Source organism: Ipomoea nil, unplaced genomic scaffold (assembly GCF_001879475.1).
Source record: "Ipomoea nil cultivar Tokyo-kokei standard unplaced genomic scaffold, Asagao_1.1 scaffold2845, whole genome shotgun sequence".
Classification (NCBI taxonomy): domain Eukaryota; kingdom Viridiplantae; phylum Streptophyta; class Magnoliopsida; order Solanales; family Convolvulaceae; genus Ipomoea; species Ipomoea nil.
In genome coordinates this window covers 3,410,694-3,430,079 of record NW_017619273.1, presented here as the reverse complement: position 1 = coordinate 3,430,079, position 19,386 = coordinate 3,410,694, and the positions used below count along the sequence as shown (strand labels likewise).

At 36.4% G+C, this 19,386-nt stretch overlaps 1 protein-coding gene and 1 long non-coding RNA gene across 7 annotated transcripts; one reads left to right on the top strand and one right to left on the bottom strand.

Moving 5' to 3' along the window:
- The first annotated feature begins 3,086 nt into the window (after positions 1 to 3,086).
- Positions 3,087 to 7,345, top strand: LOC109160243. Of its 6 annotated transcripts, XR_002050721.1 has the most exons (7): positions 3,087 to 3,330; positions 3,497 to 3,595; positions 3,710 to 5,301; positions 6,240 to 6,317; positions 6,484 to 6,537; positions 6,659 to 6,743; positions 6,837 to 6,923. XR_002050721.1 is itself a non-coding variant. In XM_019308508.1 (4 exons), exons 2-4 carry the CDS (start codon positions 3,503 to 3,505, stop codon positions 5,222 to 5,224), a joined length of 1,455 nt encoding a protein of 484 aa, XP_019164053.1. In that variant the 5' UTR covers positions 3,087 to 3,330; positions 3,497 to 3,502; the 3' UTR covers positions 5,225 to 5,666. The 6 variants fall into 6 exon arrangements, 3 of the variants coding, with proteins under 3 accessions (XP_019164053.1, XP_019164052.1, XP_019164050.1); XR_002050722.1 differs by lacking the exons at positions 6,240 to 6,317; positions 6,484 to 6,537; positions 6,837 to 6,923 and adding an exon at positions 7,168 to 7,345 and having other exon boundaries at positions 6,683 to 6,743; XR_002050720.1 differs by lacking the exon at positions 6,484 to 6,537 and having other exon boundaries at positions 6,659 to 6,923.
- A 6,723-nt stretch (positions 7,346 to 14,068) lies between these two features.
- On the bottom strand, positions 14,069 to 15,058 carry LOC109160244. Its single transcript, XR_002050723.1, has 3 exons — positions 14,954 to 15,058; positions 14,620 to 14,838; positions 14,069 to 14,517 (listed from the first exon to the last, which is right to left on the bottom strand). It is a non-coding gene; the product is annotated as an uncharacterized LOC109160244 (long non-coding RNA).
- Positions 15,059 to 19,386: the final 4,328 nt, after the last annotated feature.

The window sequence follows — 19,386 nt, the reverse complement described above, 5'->3', positions numbered from 1 at the left end:
ATTAGCCATTGGACCACCTAGTTAATTATACTCCACTAAATGTATTTTGAAACTAGTGCATGTTGTTACTATATACCCTAATTAAGATAGCTCTTTTTCATCTAAAAATTAGTATATCCAAAAAGAAAGAAAAAAAATAAAAATTCAAAATTTTCTCGGTCAATAATCAGACAAGACTTATTTTGTCATCATCAATGTGTTTTTGATAGAGATCAGAGTTTTTTTTTTTTGTTTTTTGTTTTTTTTTTTTTTTTTTTTGTTTTTTTGTTTTTTTTTTTTTGGTATTCTAATTGAGATTGTGGAATGGTTATTTACAAAATATCTAAGCACAGAGCTAAAATATTTGAAATCATATATAGTGGAATACAAAACTTTTATCAAGTTGTCATAAAGCAAAGAAGCATATGAATATGCTATTTAAATTTTAAATGCATTCCTTCATGCATCCCACAATTAAAAAAAAAAAAAAAAAAAAAAAAGATGCTAGGATCAGTTCAGTTGGAATATTTTTTTTTTACTAACAGATAATTCTGATCCCCTTTTGTATTTTGGAAAATCATTTATTCCCCTAGAATATTTTCTCTCGGAGTGACTCTCTTGTGGAATCATCTCACGGATCCTTATCGGTAGACTGTAAAACAGGTTAGATCATCATAGAAATGTAATACTTATACGAAAAACATAATACTAATTAGGAATAAAGTGTTTGTTACTTATAAAGGTAATTGTAAATGCTTTTGAGAAAAAATGTAATACTTTTAAAATCAAAATGAAAAAGTATTATCTTTTCGCTTATAAGTAACAAACACTTAATTCCTGATTAATTAGTATTACATTTTCGTTTTGACCTTACCTGTCTCGCGAACAAGAATACGTGAGATAGTCTCACACAATTTTTTGTCTTTCTCTCCTGATGTGACTTTTTTTCCTTGGTTGTCCATTAATTGACAAACTCCACCGCTCATTTTAAAAAAAAAATGTTACCAATTAAATAATGTTACATCATCATGAGAGATGAATTAGAGGAAAATAAAAGCGCTATCTAACATTACTCTTGTATTGATTGGATTGAGATTCAAATTTAGTATAATTGATGTGAGAAATTTATGGAGCCTATGCTCAACTGTGTCGGAGATCATGAGTTTAAACATGGAGTCTATGATGTTTGAACAATTATTGTTTTCTTCTCCCAACAATTATTCTTTTTATTAAACGGGTGCAATTATTAATTAATTAGAGATTAAAACTAATAATTCTGCTTTCAGAAAAAAAAAAAAAAAACTAATAATTCTAAAACATAGAAGCTATAAAGCATATAAAAAGTAGAGGAACCAGCAGAGAAGTTGCAAAGAAGAGTAAAACTGCCTACCACTTTTCAATACATCGAAATGCATAATAGGAGAAAGTAGAGAGAGGTTCCAAAAAAGAGGAGAAAAGAGATTTGGGCAAATATGACATTTGAAATTAAAAAATAAAAATTCAATTCACTATTTCTAAAAGTCTATTATAAGTAGCATTTAAATTTTTGAGGAATTTGAAAATTTTCTGCCAAGTGAAAAGTAGTTTATCAAACTAATAAAGTTTGCCAAGTTCATAAAAAATTGATGAATTTGTTGCTTACCAAAATTTATATAGTAAATGTTAATATCATATCATAATAATACAATCGAGTCATAATTCTTCGAATAATGGAATCGAATCATATTTTTTTAATTTCTTTAGATCCAATATTTGTGGTGTCGGGATTATGTACCCCGAGTCCAATGGGAAGCCCAATGTGATGAGCCCATACAAATTTAGTGGCTCAGGATGTTAGCTTAAACTCTAAATTTCACTTGAAGAATTCAATTTATTTACATATATTTAGAGTCCGATCCGTCTTATAAAGGGGGTAAGAAGACCAAGCAAAAGAAAATGGCATAAAGGGGGTAAGAAGACCAAGCAAAAGAAAATGGCATAATGGTAAAAATGGATTCCAAGGGTGTGACTATTCTACATCGATCTATGGTTCTCCCTAGTCACTTTGGTAACCTCTTTTCTCTTTTTTGTGTTTCATCTTGTTTACCACGAATATGCTATCATTACTGGGTTCTAAGAGACTAAACAATGTAAATGTAACAACACAACAAAAATATAATAGAACCCTCCTGACAACACCAAAATAGGCTTTGTGATTATCACTTTAATTGTTATGTTTTTTTACTTGTTAAGTATGTTAGAGCAATCGCAATAGAGTTCTTGGAGTGGGTTTGCTGAAGTGAAAGAGAGAGAGAAAGGGGAGAGAGAAGATGGAAGGTCATTGTATGTTGAAGAACCTGATTTTTATCTCCAAAGTGAGACCCCAAAAAAAAATAAAAAAAAATTGGGTTGGTTCGCGTGAATGCTAGCTCTACCCAATTGGGCGCAGTAACCAAAACTTTCTCAATTTTTTCCTTTTTGAACACACACACACACATATTCCTTCCTCATTCTCTCATACTTGATATTTTAAAATTTATACAAAAAACTAACTATTGATGATACTCTTACTTGGACTAAGCACGAGTGCTACATCCTAGAACTTCGAATCCTGACTCAATGCATGGCATTTATATATCCTAACATTTTGATTTATCATTTGTTTTTAGGAATAATAACATTTTTTTTATCTTTTAATTTAAAAAAAAATTGAGAAGTGATTTCTCAAACTTTAAGTGAGGTCTCTCAATTTTTATTAAAGTTGTGTAAATTTAATCTCTCCACGTAATATAATTGACCAACAATTGAAGGGTCAAATTAAAAATTAAAAAAATTAATAGACCATATTTATTTACTTAAAAGTTGAAGGACCACATTTTGAAATAAAAAATAATCGAAGGATCAAAATAAGATTTATGTTTTCATTTTTGAAACAAAATAACATGTCAATGGCTGCTATTGTAATTACCAACACATCTAAGGGCGGTTCTATGCATTACGGAGCATAAATCTAACATAATCAAACGTCTTCTTAATCTCAACCGTTGATTATTACCCGCCCACATCAGAACCATCGATGCATCATTGGCCGCTATATAAACTGGTAAACCCAACTTTCTTTCATTTGCCGACGCAGGAAATCTCACGTGAATTCCAAGCGAAATCAAATAAAAATCTGTCGGAATCGATTCGAATTCAAATCGCCAAAGAACAAATCAAATGAAGTTGTAGAAACAGTGGAAAATCAAATCAAATATATAAAGAGAATTTTCTCCATATATCTGTTTCAATTCGGTGAACATAAAAGCTGCGGAAACTCTGTAAAATCTCTCTAAATTTTCAAATTTAGGGGTTTTGATATTTGTTCTCTGCGTAAGTAACCTTTATTTTATAACTTATTTAATTTTCCTGGTAAAATTCAGATCGGAGCTTTTGCGTAAATCGAAGTTGGATCTATTATTTCTAGGGTTGTAATTCTTTTCCGATTTTTTCTTCTTAATTCTTGAGTTTTATTATTATTTTTTAAAAAATTTAATAGAGAGAGATGAATGAGCAATCTGCGTCGATGATGAATCAACAGCAGCAGATGATGAGTATGAGTCAGAGCCAAATGATGGGGATGAATTCGCATCCGCAGGTATTTATCCATCCGGAAAAGAATTTTCATTTCCAGGGTTTCATAATCCTTGAATTAATTTCACTTTTACTAGTATTAGTCTCTCTGAAAAGCTTATGGTGTTGCAATTCGCAGTTACAGCAGCCGCCGGTGATGAGTCGTAGCTACGGGATGTGGCCACAGGCGCCGCCGCCTCCGGCTATGGATCAGATGAACTTCCCAAACCCAAGCTTTAATGCTATGAAGCCTCAGGGGTTTGTGATGGGGAAGCAATCGAAGCCACTGCGACCACGGAGTAATTGGAAGGGTAAGAAAATGAATAAGATTGACAAGAGAATGGATGTAGGGAGAAGGAATGAGAAGTCGATGCTCATCGGTACTAGCAGTGTGACTGGAACTGGTGATGGCGCATCCGGTGGCTATGGTGGTTACCAACCTCCCACCCTTAATGAATTGCAACAACAAAACCGGTTAAAGGCCCGGAGATTTTTCCCTAAAAAGAAGTTTCATAATTTCAATAATAATAATAACAACAACAATAGGGATGCACCCTTTGCTCCTCGGAATACAACATCATTTATTATCCGGGCAAAGAAGAGTGGTGGGATTGCTTCATTAGTCTCCCCGTATCCTGTGACACCGGCTGTGCTTCCAACACCTAATTTCTCCCCATCGAGGGAAGTTGTGGTGGATATGGCTAAGGAGGAGTGGGGATTGGATGGATATGGATCAATGAAGGGTTTGATTAGACTGAGATCTCCTGGTCAGGAGTTAGAACCCCATGAAGATGAGGATGAAGAGGATGGAGAGTCTAGTGAGAGTGATGTGGAGGAACATGTTGAGGTGGAAAGAAGGTTGGACCATGACTTGAGCCGTTTTGAGATGATTTATCCAAACCATAGTGCAGACTACAACAACGTTTTGGAGAATAGGGTGGATGATCAGGATACTCATATTGCTCAATTAGAAGAGGAGAACTTAATTCTCAAGGAGAGGCTGTTCTTGATGGAGAGGGAGTTGGGTGATCTGAGGAGGAGATTGCAGAGTCTTGAGAGGCAGAATAATGGAGAAGCAGTGGCAAATGAATCTGATAGTGAAACTGAAAGTTTCAGTGATGCTCCATCTGTAGATAACAATGTTGAAATCGTTGTAGAGAACGAACATGTAGATGTGAACCTAAAATCAGATAACACTAATGATGGTGGTATTGAAACTGCTGAGAGTGAAGGGAACATTGTTAAAGGAACTCAGCAACACTGGAATAATGAGACTTTTGAAGAAGCTGGGGCTGATGACAATGGAGCTAAGGGTGCAGAAAGCAAGCACAAGAAGAGTGATATGGATTTGCAAGAGAAAGAAGACAAGAAGCAGCAGGATGTTGAAATGAAGGAAGACAGTGATAGACTCAATGTTGAGGCATCTGAGAATGATGAACTCTCTCTTGTTGATGTTAGTATCAAGGCTGCAGAAAGCGAGCACGAGAAGAGTGACATGGATTTGCAAGAGAAAGAAGACAAGAAGCAGCTGGATGTTGACGTGAAGGGAGACAGTGATAGACTCAATGTTGAGGCATCGGAGAATGATGAACTCTCTCTTGTTGATGTTAGTATCAAGGAGGCTTCTCACATGGATGATGAGATGAATGTGTAGATGCAATTTAAGAATTGAAATGAATGATCAGAGGAGAGCATTTGCGAGGGTGACTTGTCTAAGTGTCCCGCGTTAATGTAAGTCTCTTCTCTGAGAGTGATCTCTTTTCATCCATTGCAGGCATCATTTATAATTCACAGTCTAGATAATGCATTTCAAGTACATAAGGGTTAGCTTTTCATTTTGGTGCACAAAATGTTCTTTTTGTCTTATGACTTCTAATCACCTTTGAATGCATAGATGTATCGGTTTCTCTTCCCCAGTTTGTAATTTTGTTCGAGGTGGCTATCTGATAGTAGTAGGGGAATATTAAGCTAGATTTTAGGTGTTCTTTTTGGTCTTCGTGAATCATGATAAATCTGTAATGATCTGCTTTGGAATTGTAATGAACTCCTTTTTGGATCCATTTTAGAAGTGTTAATGGAATTATACTTTGCAATAATGATGTGGTTTTCTATTTCTCATGTTGTATGTTATTTTAAATCTTGCTTCTGAGGTTCTCTGCAATCTTATGAAGTAGTCAGAAGATATTTATGGATTTGATCATTGATTATAAAGTATCTGTTTGTGTTCTGCTTACTTCAAATGCAGAGATAGCTCCTCTTAATACTTGTTAACTGACTATAAAATAACTTGTTGCCTAGGAGTTGTATGGCTGAGCTTCTTTTGAGTTTGTGAGCATGCATCCTGAATTTTCAAGATTTTATTAAAATACCTTTTTTTAATTTGTAAAAGGAACTTCTAACCTTTCATTCATTGCAATTCCATACCTAAATATTATGTCTATTTAAAAACATATCCTAAATGATTATGTCCTAATATGTGAGGTGATTATGCATCTTTGTGGTATAAATTTACTTGCAGAATGAAATTAAACTAAAATTTAAAAGTTGACTAAGCTTGTCTTTTTGTTCAACTTTCTTCATAGTTCATATAGGTCACTGATTCACCATTCTTCCAAGTTAGCATTCCTGGATGACAGTACTGAATGTTTTTTTTTCCTTTTAACAATGAGGGGTTCTTTATGTCCAAAGCCAATTCCCAAGGAAATGTGGGAGGCCAATCTATGCTTTCCTCTTGCTCCAATCGGAAGGTAAACATTTTTGGAATCAATTTTTTTTTTTTTTTTTTTTTTTTTTTTTTTTTTTGTGTCCAGGTTTCACCATTGGTAGATATAGAAGATTCTTGATTTACAATTTTGCAGCCTGCTCATTTTTTATGCTTAAAAAAAAAAAAAAAATCTGCTGTAATATTTTAAGACCAGGAATTGCATGATGCACCAGGAGGCAATTATCATTTACACTCCTGTCGAGGTGTTTTTTTGTTGAGCTTGAATATGAGATAAAGATGACTCTACCCCCTTGCTCTTCAATCTTCATGCATGTTAATTCTCCGCTTTTTTGGGTAACTTTTGACTGCTTTTTCGACCTTTAGGAACCCGTTAGCTGATGATTCCAGATCCCCGGGCTTTCAACATCTCCAAACACTGGTTTATTGCAATTCCATACTGGGCTGGCAGGTATGTAATATATGCTTCATCTATATATGGATCTCTCTCTTGCTTTTCTTTGGCCCAGTTATCTGTTCTTTTTTTCTTTGTTTTTTTGGTCAGAACTTTTTTTAGAAAATAAAGTTAGAAGGTGAGGGAAGAATGCTATTGTGAGACTATTATGTTTAAAGTGCTAAAAGTCACAAGCTATGCTACTCAAAAGTGAACTACTAAATAATAAAGACTAACTAATAATATGACTAAATAATAAAACAAATTAAAGTATTCAAGCTTTCTCTAGTTGTAGTGTTTTTATTTTCATGACCGCTATTTGTAAGCACATACCTAGACTACATCATCCCTTTTGTGACATCTAGTTTATCCTCAAGCTTGTAATTCAGGTAATTGTGTTAAAACTCTGAAACTCTTCCCATGTGGCATCTTCGTGGGACAGTCCTTGCCACCTCACCACGACCTCATGGTTTCCCCTATTTAGCCTACATCGAAGGATTGTAGCTGGTTGGATAACTAGTCGTCGTTCTATGGTTGGTGGCAATGGTGCAATTACTGATGTCGAAATGTCTTTGGATTCCTTCAAAAGTGCTACATGGAAGATATTATGTACTTGTGAATCTCGTGGGAGTTCAAATATAAGTTACCTCTCTCTCTCTTTTCCTGAACTTGGAATGACCCACAAAAATGAGGATAGAGTTTATTGGCCTTTTTGGTGATATGGCTGCGGCTTTACCCATACCCATGGTTCTAGCTAAAAATTAACTTCCCCGCGCATTATGTTATAAGTTTGCTTCATTCTTAATTGAGCTAGTTGCAGATGGTGACGAGTATTGTGAAAGACTTTGTCGCAGATTTGTAGAACTGTGTCCGCTGCTTCCAACTCTGGGTACAACTTACTAAAATCTTCTGTTGGAACCCATGTTGAATTTTCAGGGGGTTTGCTGCGCTACTCCATTGGACTAGAAATTGAGACTTAATCCATCCATTTCTGAGCACCTCCCTTTGGCTGCAAATAGCGACTGGTTTGAGTATTGGGTGGTGCCGTGGTGGCCAATAAATTCCTTCGGAAGTTGGTGGACAAAAAAGCATATGATCTCCCTTAAACTCTTTTTAACATAGAGACATTAAAAACGGGGTGTATTCGTGCCGAAGTTGGCAAATCAAGTCGATAAGTAATGTTGCTTATTCGTTTTGTGATCTTAAAAGGTCCATAGTAGCGTCTGACTAGTTTGTGTGAAACACGCTTTGCTACCGAAGTTTGATGATAGGGTTGTAGCTTGATTAACACATTATCCCCGACTTCAAAATTCACCTCGCGTCGGCCTGCATAAGTTTTCTAATTCATACGTTCCTTAGCCTCCCGTAGGTTTGTTTTGAGCAACTGTAAGAGTGCATGCCCGTCCTGCAGCCACTCATGCACAACCTGAACTGATGTAACATCTTTTTTGTATGGTGGAATTTGAGAAGGTTTCCTACCATAGACCGCTTCATACGGGGCTATTTTGATAGAACTATGATAACTACTATTGTAGCTATACTCTGCCCAACTCAAATATGAGCAGTGTGCCAATGCCAACATCCGATGCATCAGTTTCCACTATAAATATTTTCATAAAATCAGGCAATCTTGCCAAACACTCAAACACCATGCAATTCCCAAAATAGGATGTTCTGAAAAGGCGGACGATTTTAAGAAAAGGACGTTTGGAACATGCGTTTGAGGTTAGAAATACATGTCCCAAATGTCTTTGAGATTAATTTTTTTTTTTTTTAAATAGTCACTTGCTTCTGAGGTATTTTGTATGTCAGACGCAATTCGTACTTACGTCTGACGTATTTTTTCACCCTACATTAATACGCGTGTTCGAGATGTCCTACATCAAACACATGTCGGACACGCGTTTGAGTCGCCGGACGCCGACGACTTCATACACATGTGCGATGTCCAACATGCGGTTCTCCCATGCACATTGTGTTTCGAAAAATGTTTTGGCATAAAATTTGATTAGAACGCAACATTATGGCGTTTTGGTCGGTAATTGTGTTCAAGTGTTTATATGAATTAGATTTTGTTAAAGATTTATGCTTTGTTGGAATACAAAATAAACTACTAATATATTATCGAAAGTCGGATACATTACTATAATTGGATCCGACGCATTTAGTCCTAGCATTTTCGTATATTTTACCCATGATGGAGGTGATAAACAAATATATTTATTTGTGTTGTATGCTCTACAATTGCATACAATATTTTCCGTCCGTTGATTGTGTGTGCAAAATAACATTTTATATTATAACGTTGTCGGTTGACGCATGATACCCTTGAAAATTGTACAAATATATCCATGATGAAAAGAAATTTGTAAAGTGGATGTATGGGTAGTAATGTGTAGATTGGTAAGAAGTAAGCACCAATGCCTATCTCCTGATGAGTACTTAGTGACAACTAAGGTCCCATTTGGTTTGCGGAAAATATTTCAGAGGAAATGGAATTGAAATTCCATGCAAAAGAAATTATCGAAAAGATTAATTACATTGTTTGGTTGGTGAAAAATAAATTATAGGGAGTATCGATTCCATTGTTTGGTTGAGTTTGGAATGGTAAGGAATAGTGAGTATAAAGATAATTATATCCCTACATAATAATAACAACAACGATAATAATGTAATTAAGAAAAGTTGGCGAGAGCATAATTGTCCAACTTGTTTTTTATGGAAAATATTTTCCATGGAAAACAAAATATCAAGGGGGGCTCATGAAAAATGTTTTCTTCATTTTTGAAGAAAATGTTTTCCATGAACCAAACAAAGAAAAATCTAGTTTTCCTCAAATTCAAGGAAAATATTTTCTTTGAAAAACATTTTCCATGAACCAAACATGCCCTTAAATGAATGATGATCAGAGTATTTATACCACGAGAAATTTATCTTTCCTTAAATGCAATTTTTTTTAAAACATGAATACAAATTGATATATTACACTTTCATTTCCGAAAATTACAAAAATACAGAACACAATCAGCTCGGGCAGAGACACTGGAGCACCCCTTGTGAGCGACGCCACCAAAGGACGATATTCGGACCGCAAGCCTCGGAATATATACATATTCTGATCCTCTAGCGTCACCGGACGGCCGGCAAGCGCTAAATCCTCGATAAGCACCTGCGCACGGCCAAGATAGTCCGGGATCGAAGCATCCCCCTGCCGTAATCCTTGCAACTCGCCCACCAACCGGAGGGCACGAGCCCGTGTAGTCGAACCAAGAACCTGTTCGATTGCCAACCACAAATGCCGAGAAGTGGACTTACCGATTGCGAGGTGCATCATCTCGTCGGACAAGGATGAGATTAATAAGGAGAGCACGGCCTTATCTTGACGGAGCAATGCACTCCGAGCAGCGGAAGACGAAGCCGACGAAGGCACGGCAGGAACAGCTCCCTCGGCAGGCGGCACGGCAAGCGCGGTGATCGGCGGACATACCGAAGTACCATCGACAAAACCCAACAACCCTTGGCCATCCAAGAACGGAAGAAGCTGTACGCCAAAACAAAAAATTGCGGGATGTCAACTTGATGGAGACGAAGTGATGCGCCGAAGAGAAAGACACCCCCGTATGGTACCACTGTATCAGTCTTGGCCTTCGCGGTTGAAACCGGAGTAGCCACGGGCTTGCAATCAACCATACCTGCCCGTTTTAGAATATCCTTCATATACCGTTGTTGAGACAGAAGCATGCCATCAGACAACGAAACGGTCTCAATACCCAGAAAGAACGAGGGAACACCCATATCACGAACTTTAAACTCAAGAGCCAACTTGTCAATAAGAGCAGTCACATGAGCCGGATCAGATCCCATAACCAAAATATCATCCACATAAACCAGAAAATATAGACGAGTATTGCCATGTGAATATGTGAATAGAGAGACATCTGTCTTGGAAGGTGAGAAACCAGCAGAAACCAGAAAATCATGCAAACGAGTGAACCAAGCACGGGGAGCTTGCTTAAGCCCATACAAAGAACGTTGAAGGAGACAAACGTGCCCGGGCATCGTTTTGTCTTCATAGCCAGGGGGCTGGCACATATAAACTGTCTCAGCGAGATTGCCGTTTAGGAAAGCATTGTGTATGTCTAGCTGTCGAATAGTCCATCCACGAGAAATAGCTAGGGATAAGAGAAGACGTACCGTAGTCGGTTTAACAACGGGACTAAATGTCTCAAAGAAATCTTCACCGGCAATCTGATTAAATCCCTTGGCAACTAACCGAGCCTTGTAACGCTCAATCGAACCATCAGTCTTTCTCTTGGTTCTAAACACCCACTTACATCCAACTACATTCATACCTGATTTAAAGGGAACAAGCCTCCATGTATTGTTGTGCACCAAGGCATTAAATTCCAAATCCATTGCATCCCGCCATTCAGGAAATTTAATCGCTTGAGTAAAACATGTAGGTTCAGGAGTAACAGCAGCAGCAGATAAAGCAACATGATCATGTGGTCCCGAACTTCTCGTATTCATTCCATGAGAGCGAACTGGTGAGTGCGCGGGACGAGACCGACCACGAGGCCGGCCTCTTGGCCGAGGAGCCGGCTGGTCCGTGACTGTCCGCTCGGACTCGGTCACGGGCTCGGCAGTAGCAGGCTGCTGGTGGTGGTGGTCAGAAGCGGCTATGGGCGCAACAGGAGGGTCACGAGCCGTGACAATTGTCGGATCACCACCAGAAACAATTGGTGCAACACCCCACGGCTCCGGGCGTGGTTTTGGAACCTGCGAATCCACAGAAGCAACAAAAGGAAAGACAACCTCATCGAATCGCACATGGCGACAGATAAAAACCTTGTTAGTGTTAGTGTCTAAACAACGATAGCCACGAAAAGATGGAGGATATCCTAGAAAGACACAAGGGGATGACCGAAACTGTAGTTTATTGCGATTATAGGGACGCAGATTTGGAAAGCATAAACACCCAAAAACACGCAGATGTGAATAAGATGGAGGAGACCGATGCAAAAGATAATGAGGAGATTTATCAGATAAGACAGGAGTGGGCATTTTATTGATTAGATAAACCGCAGTTTCAAAAGCATAATCCCAAAAACGAGACGGAACAGAGGATTGAGCCATTAATGCTAGTCCCGTTTCAACAACATGCCTATGCTTACGTTCTACCCTGCCATTTTGTTCATGAGTATACGCACAGGATTGCCTGTGACGAATACCTAAGGACGCAAGAGTGGAACCAAGCTTTTTATATTCTCCCCCTAAATCAGATTGAAAAGAAATAATCTTGCGAGAAAAGGAACGTTCAACTAGTGACCGAAACTTATCAAATATAGAATACAAATCAGATTTAGCACGCATGGGATAATACCACATATAACGAGTGTAATCATCCACAAACAATACAAAATATTTAAAGCCAGACGCAGAAAGTAATGGCGCAGGGCCCCAAATATCTGAATAAATTAATTCCAAAGGATGCGTACTAGTAGTTTCGACACGAGACAAAGGAAAACGAGAAGATTTTCCTAATTGACAAGAGGAACAGACATTTGGAAGATCACTAGAATTAAATGTACCAACAGACGAAGACGCTAAAATTTTACGTAAGACTCGAGAATGAGGATGCCCCAACCGCATGTGCCAAACGTAAGAGGACCGTGTAGCAACAAATGCAGCAGGGGAACCAGAAGACGCAGGCCATGTGTAGAGACCCCCAGACGCATGTCCCTTAAAAAAAACCTTCTTGGTCAAAATGTCTTTTACATAGAAACAAAGAGGGTGAAACTCAAAGAAAACATTATTGTCCTTTGCAAAACGCTGGACAGATAATAGAGAAGAAGAGAGACCAGGGACATGCAAAACATCATGTAACTTAAAAGACATAGAATCAGTGGCTAACGAAGCAGAACCAACATTAACAATAGGCAAACCTGTACCATTGCCGACTCGCAGAGTCTCCGGGCCACCATAACTTGTCGCAGAAGTCATCAAAGAAGAATCAGGCGTAGCATGATTTGTAGCACCAGTATCAGGGAACCACTGATGAGGACCGTTGGAATCACCATTATTACCAGAGACGGCCACATTAGCCTGAAAACCCGGAGCCCCTGAATAACGCCGGAAACAGTTGGCTCCCGTGTGACCAAAACAGTTACAAATTTGACACGGATCATCATAGCGCCAAAAACAATTGGCTCCCGTGTGACCAAAACGGTTACAAATTTGACACGGATCATCATAACGCCAAACACAATTGGCTCCCGTGTGACCGAAACGGTTACAAATTTGACACGGATCATCAACGTCACGTTGTTGACCATACGGTGTATCTTGGTATGATGCCATCGGCTATTGCTATGAAGTGAGGAACATGGATGTTGGAAAAGAAAACCCTGGCTAACTGATACCAGATGAGAATATAATTGTGTTGTATTCAATGAATAATGTTTGAGAGTACATGGAGTGAATATATAGAGATGCTAGATAGAATCCTAGTCTAACACGAATAATATAGTCCTAGTCTAATATGAATAATAGAGTCCTAATAGTATTGAGCATTGACAATATCTCAATAAATGAAATGTATAGTACTTTGGTCAAAAGTCAAAACTAAACCGAATACAAATTTCAAATATTGATTAAATTTCCGGAAATGACTAATTCTTACATTCCATTTTCATTTCTGGAAATTATAAAAGAAAAAGAGAAATATATAAATAAACTTGGGCTGCAAAGTTCCCACGTTTTTGCTGTGCCTTCGAGGAAAGAAACACAAACGAACCTGAGGGTGAGGTGCAACGCAAGAACAAGCCACCAAGTAATGGGTCATTTTCGTTATGGGCTGACTTTCCTGTTCCATACCAAAATACATTCGCCAAATTTAATTGAAATGGACAACATCATTAAAGGTCAGTATATATTATGTTTTTTGTGTTGTAAATTATTATTATTATTTTTTTCGCGGGTTATGTTTAATTGTGTATGCATTTTTTTTTTTCTTTTTTTGCATGAGTTAGATTACGGAAAATGGAATGTATGAATTCCAAGGGATTGAAATATAAATATTTTTAGTAGTGGAGCTTAAATGATTTATATTATACATTTTACATCTATCATATTTGTTTATGTAGGTGACCAAGTTGTGGTTCTAATATGTTGTTCTTCTACACATGATTCTAGAGATGATGTTGACTTTAATGTTGCTCCTCAAAATGAGATGTTTGTCTTTATAACATGTTCGTTTGAAGAGCTAATGAATGGGGTAAAAAATTATCTCCAAATTGGCGTCCGTGATGGGAATATTTTGATGTTGAAGGTGAAGGGGTGAATGGAAGACTTCATTGATGAACACAGTGAGTACAGGATGAATGGATAACAAAACGTAAAAACTTGATAGAAGAAGGAAAACAACAAACTCTTATACTGAAAACACAGAGAAGAAAGACGCGGTTATATATGGGAAAATGGCAACAATGCCCTTCTAGTTATACTAGCGACGTGGTCACAAAAGGGAACGATGATCCTGTCGATGCCGATGACCACCCTGAGCTAGAGGACCACGTCTGTTTACATCCCGTCTGTTGTCCGGGCCTCGAACTTGTTGAATAGGCTGGTAAAAGATGTCCTCGTTATTTCTAGGGAAATCAAGGACATAACCATAGTTTAGCCTAACAAGTTCATTTCTAGCAATCTGTTGCATTATATTCGTATACTTTTCGCTTTCTCCGCGCTCCTTAGCAATTTCACCCAGAATATATATCTGCCGTAAAGCTTCCACCTAAACATATTTTGATTTGTGGAAAAAAAAAAGTCAAACAAAAATATTTATTTGTGAATTTATATGGATGTGTAAGTACTATTAAGAGGTTTTGAGTTAAACCGTTGCAACGTATGAAGGGTTCATCTGTAAGTATCCTTCCGTTTGATGATGATCTTGGTTATCAATTAAACGGCGACCAACTCTATAAAACCAATGTTCGTAAGCCTAACTAATTACTTATGGACCTAATAGTCCATGTCAGGCAATTGTAACCTTCGTGGGCATTTTCCGAATATTAATTGTAGATCAATGAAAGCCTATTCTTCCCATAAATTGTACCTGCAAATCAAAATAAGATCATTTATACATAAGTCCAACTATATACACACTCTAACTACATAAGTCCAACTTACTTAAACTCTTACCGTTTCTGCATTCCAAAAAAAACTCTTACCGTTTCTTTTTCTTCTTTTACCTCAGCTCATACATATACAAGTTTTGATTGCATGCTTTGAAATTGACTATTGTTGAATACTTTCCACGTTTTGTATGGAAGGGAAGATATAGATATAAAAGACAGAGAGTGAGTAAGAATATTGCTATCATTATTGTGTTATTTATAGGTAGAACTACAAAGTGTGTGACAATACTTCCCACCCACTAATCTACATTGTTTGGTGGTGTATCACACGGAAAATCGCAAGTCACGATGTGATGGGACTTGCGTTATACAGAAGACCGCAAATCTTATTTGCGGTTTGGCAATGGGACGTCAAACTGACACCCCATATGGGGTGGAGTTCTACTACATAGACTCCCAAAATTTACTCCCTCATTTATATTTTCTAAGGTGGTAAATCAGAATTCATTATTTTTATCATGTGAGTCTACTGACAAGTGTCTACGTTAAAAACATGAAAAGAAAATACATTGAGAGTTTAAAATGGGAATAAACCAAGTATTTTCCTATGAAATGTACCTTTTAGTAAAGAGCAGAACACAAATAGGACTTGCGTACAGAAGACCACAAATCCCACTTGCAGTAGTAGGGTGTCAGCGACCATGTGCGTGGGCCAACTTAGCCGCTGACACCCGACATGGACTTGTTTATTTATTTATTTATTTATTTTTTAATAAAAAACAAGAATGCAAATGGGACTTGCGTTCTACTAATACTCAGAAGACCGCAAGTCCCAAACGCGTATGGCCCCACGAAATTGTTTTCACTATTACTTCAATTAAATGACGTATTGTGGATCTATTCCTAGAAATATATCCTTGCATTTGAGTTCTTTTATATACATAGCAACTCTTGTTTCTTTTGCACTCTCTTCTTTCGATATGGAAAGTTTATTTTCTTTTTTTCCAACTTTCTCATGCGCATTATTTTTTGCCCTACCATGTTTTTCGGTGTGAAAGATAAGAAGAATGAATTTTAATTAAATTTCGCGACATACAATTCAGATTATGGCCTTGTTTGGTAAAAATAGTTAGCCTATAAATCAATTTTGATTTATTTGACCACTATTGGCTCTTTGATTTGGTTAAAAAAATTAATATAAGTATTTGGTTAATTAGCTTTTTATAACTTTAAAATGCTAAAATTCAAAAAGTTATTCAAAACAATTTTTTTCAATTAGCTTTTTGAGAAAAGAAATTATACCAAACAGTTATCAGCTAATAGCTAAGTTACCAGACATCTTTCTACAATCAGCTAATGTATCAACTAGTTATACCCTTTAATTAACCCAATCAGCTAACATCTAACAGATAACAGTCATTTACCAAACATGGTCTATGACTGCGGTCCCGGTAACATTCCTTGTTGGATTTCTACTCAGGGAATTAGGGGGCGTTTACTAACATGAAATTTTCAAGAATTTTCAGAAATTGGAAAACAAAAAATAGAACACATGTTTACTAGCACATTTTTTCGTTTTGAAAACTGAAAATAATTTTTCAGTTTTCTAAAAAACTGAAACACTCTTAAAAACTGTTTTCTAAATGGAAAACATAATCATCTATCATCAATTTGGTTATAAGTCACTATAACCACATTACTATGATTACATTCATTATCATCTTTTTTACTTATCACCATCTTCTATCTTTTCTACTTACTTTACTTATTTATACATAACTTATTTTCTTACACTTTAAATTTAGACATTATTTACATTATCAAAATTAAACTATACGATATTTTAGATTTTGATTGAACTCAATAGATTGTTAGTTTGGATATTTTTAGTTATGTTATATCGTAATACAAGTTTGATCCAAATATCGGATATATTGAAATCTCACATATATTAGAATTCAAAGTAAAAATTTTATATTCATAAACATGCCATTCAAATTACAAATTTTATATTCATATACATGCCATTCAAATGAATATATATTCAAAAAATATTTAAATATTAGCTCAAAAAAATATTAATATTATTTAAATTAAATTTTAGGTGAACTTAGTATGCTATTGGTTCGGATATATTTTTTAGTTTTTATGTTATATACATATATAAATTTTGTTCCTATATCAAATATAAAAATCTTACATATATTGTACTTAAAAGTAAAAATGAAATTAAATTTATTTCATTTAAGCCAAACATATATAAAAATATTTTAAATATAAGATCTAAAAATTACTCAAAATTAAACTTGTGCTAATTTTATAACATTCATCTAAAAAATAAATTTTAAAAAATAAGTGTTAGTAAACAAGTTTTCTAAACAGAAAACGAAAGATGAAAAACAAAGAATGAAAATTGAAAAATTAAAAAAACAGAAAACAATTTTCTATTAATAAATGGACCTTAAAAGTCTTTGCTTAACTTTGTATTTCTTTGAGGCTGTTAGTACAAGGGACGTTAAAGGATTGTAGCATAGGGGTGTAAACGAGTCGAGTCGAGCTCAAGCTTGGGTTGGCTTGAGCTTGAGCTCGTTAAGGAAGGCTCGGCTCGAGCTCGATCGAGCTCAACAACTGATGCTCGACCTCGAGCTCGGCAATTTTCGAGCAGCTCGAGTTCGAGCTCGATCTTGAGCTCGAGTTCTAGCTCGATTTTGGGTTCGAGTTCGGGCTTGATTTTGACATCAAATTTAACCTGTTTGATTTTAAATTCATGTTCTAATTAAAAATAAACTACTTTGTTTTATCGGATAATTGGTAGTTATCGGCTAAGTAAATTGACAGAGACCGGAGACTACTCGACTATCTTCGTGTCTCGTCTTCTGTTGGCTGAGTGCCTGAGCTAGGGCGTGGGGAATGGGGAGTTGGGGAAGCGATAACAGATTAGAAGGGTAGAAATTTAATTATTATTATTATTATTATTATTATTATTATTATTATTATTATTATTATTATAAGGCTCGCGAGCGGCTCGACGAACCACGAGCCTAAAATAATTAGGCTCGGCTCGAGCTCGATTATTAAACGAGTTGCTCGAGTTCAGCTCAAGCTCGAGCCGAGCTTTGACCGAGCCGCTCGCGAGCGGCTCACGATTAGCTCGGCTCATTTACACCCCTATTGTAGCAAAATGGATGAGTTTCTCCTCTATCACCGGTCCGGAGTCAATCTACCACGCAAGCAATTGCAAATTAAAATAAAGGAAACTCCGCTCCCAATTTTGTTTTTTAGTTATTTCTATTTTCCCATTTGCGTATTTCAGAATGGAAATGTAATTTATATATTTGTATTCGATTTATTTCTATTGTACTTTCGTAATTAATGTACGGAAAATTAATGTGTAATGTATAAATTTATATTCCACAAGTCTAGCATATGCTATAGCAGGAATACGAGTGAAACAGATAAGGAAAATGTGGCGCAGGTCTTGGGAGTGGTACAGGCTTCTAATTTTGGAAAATACTTGGGGCTTCCTTCTTTTGTTGGGAGAAACAAGAAGACAGCTTTCTCATATATTGAGGATAAGATTCGGCAAAGAATTAGATCGTGGAATAAGAGATTACTATCACAGACAGACAAGGAAATTTTATTAAAAAGTGTAGCAGAATCTATGCCTACCTTCTCAATGAGTGTCTTTCTACTGCCAGTATCTGTGTGCACAGCTATTGAAAGAACTATGAACCGCTACTGGTGGGACTCTAGAACTGACCGTCGAATACATTGGAAGACATGAGATAAATTGTGTGTCCCTAAGAAATATGGTGGTCTGGGTTTTAAGGATTTACGTGCCTTTAATCTAGCTATGTTAGGTAAACAGGCATGACGAATGCTTACTAAACCTGAATCTCTGGTGGCTCGTGTCTATAAAGCTCGTTATTATGCCAAGGGATCCTTCTTAAGCTAAGGTGCTTTATTTTCCTTCTTAAGGTGCGTTGTTTTCCTTTTTAAGATGCACCATTTTAAGTTTGCTTCTTTATCCCAAAACACAACCACTATCATTTTCCAATCATGTTTCAGCAATCAGTTAATGGTTGTTTCAGCAATCAGTTAATGGACATTGCTAAAGTAACACAGAAGAGAAGAGATAATAGTCGAGCTCCAAATGACCGAGGAATTTTTATTTTTATTTTTAATTTTCATTGATTTGTGTTGTTGATTTAGATTTGATCAATGACTCAAATCTAACTACATCTTTCACCTTAGAGATCCTTCGCACCAGAACTTGCCCGTATATATATATATATATATATATATATATATATATATATATATATATATAGTTACGTACTTACGTTCGTATGTAAACCAGCCTTCTTGTGCGAAGTTACACATAATGTACCACAACTACTCTCAAGCATGTCTGGAATAACGTGCGGATAGTTGCGGTACATTCATATAGTAGTTGTTGTGCATTCGTGTAGTAGCTGCAGTTCATTCCTATAGTTGCGGGTGAAGCTAGAGTAGTTAGTGTTTAT

Coding starts and splice junctions, on each gene's coding strand:
- LOC109160243 (XM_019308505.1), top strand. CDS start 3,503: ATGAATGAGCAATCTGCGTCGATGATGAATCAACAGCAGCAGATGATG. Junction 3,596..3,709: donor GGATGAATTCGCATCCGCAG/GTATTTATCCAT, acceptor TGCAATTCGCAG/TTACAGCAGCCGCCGGTGAT.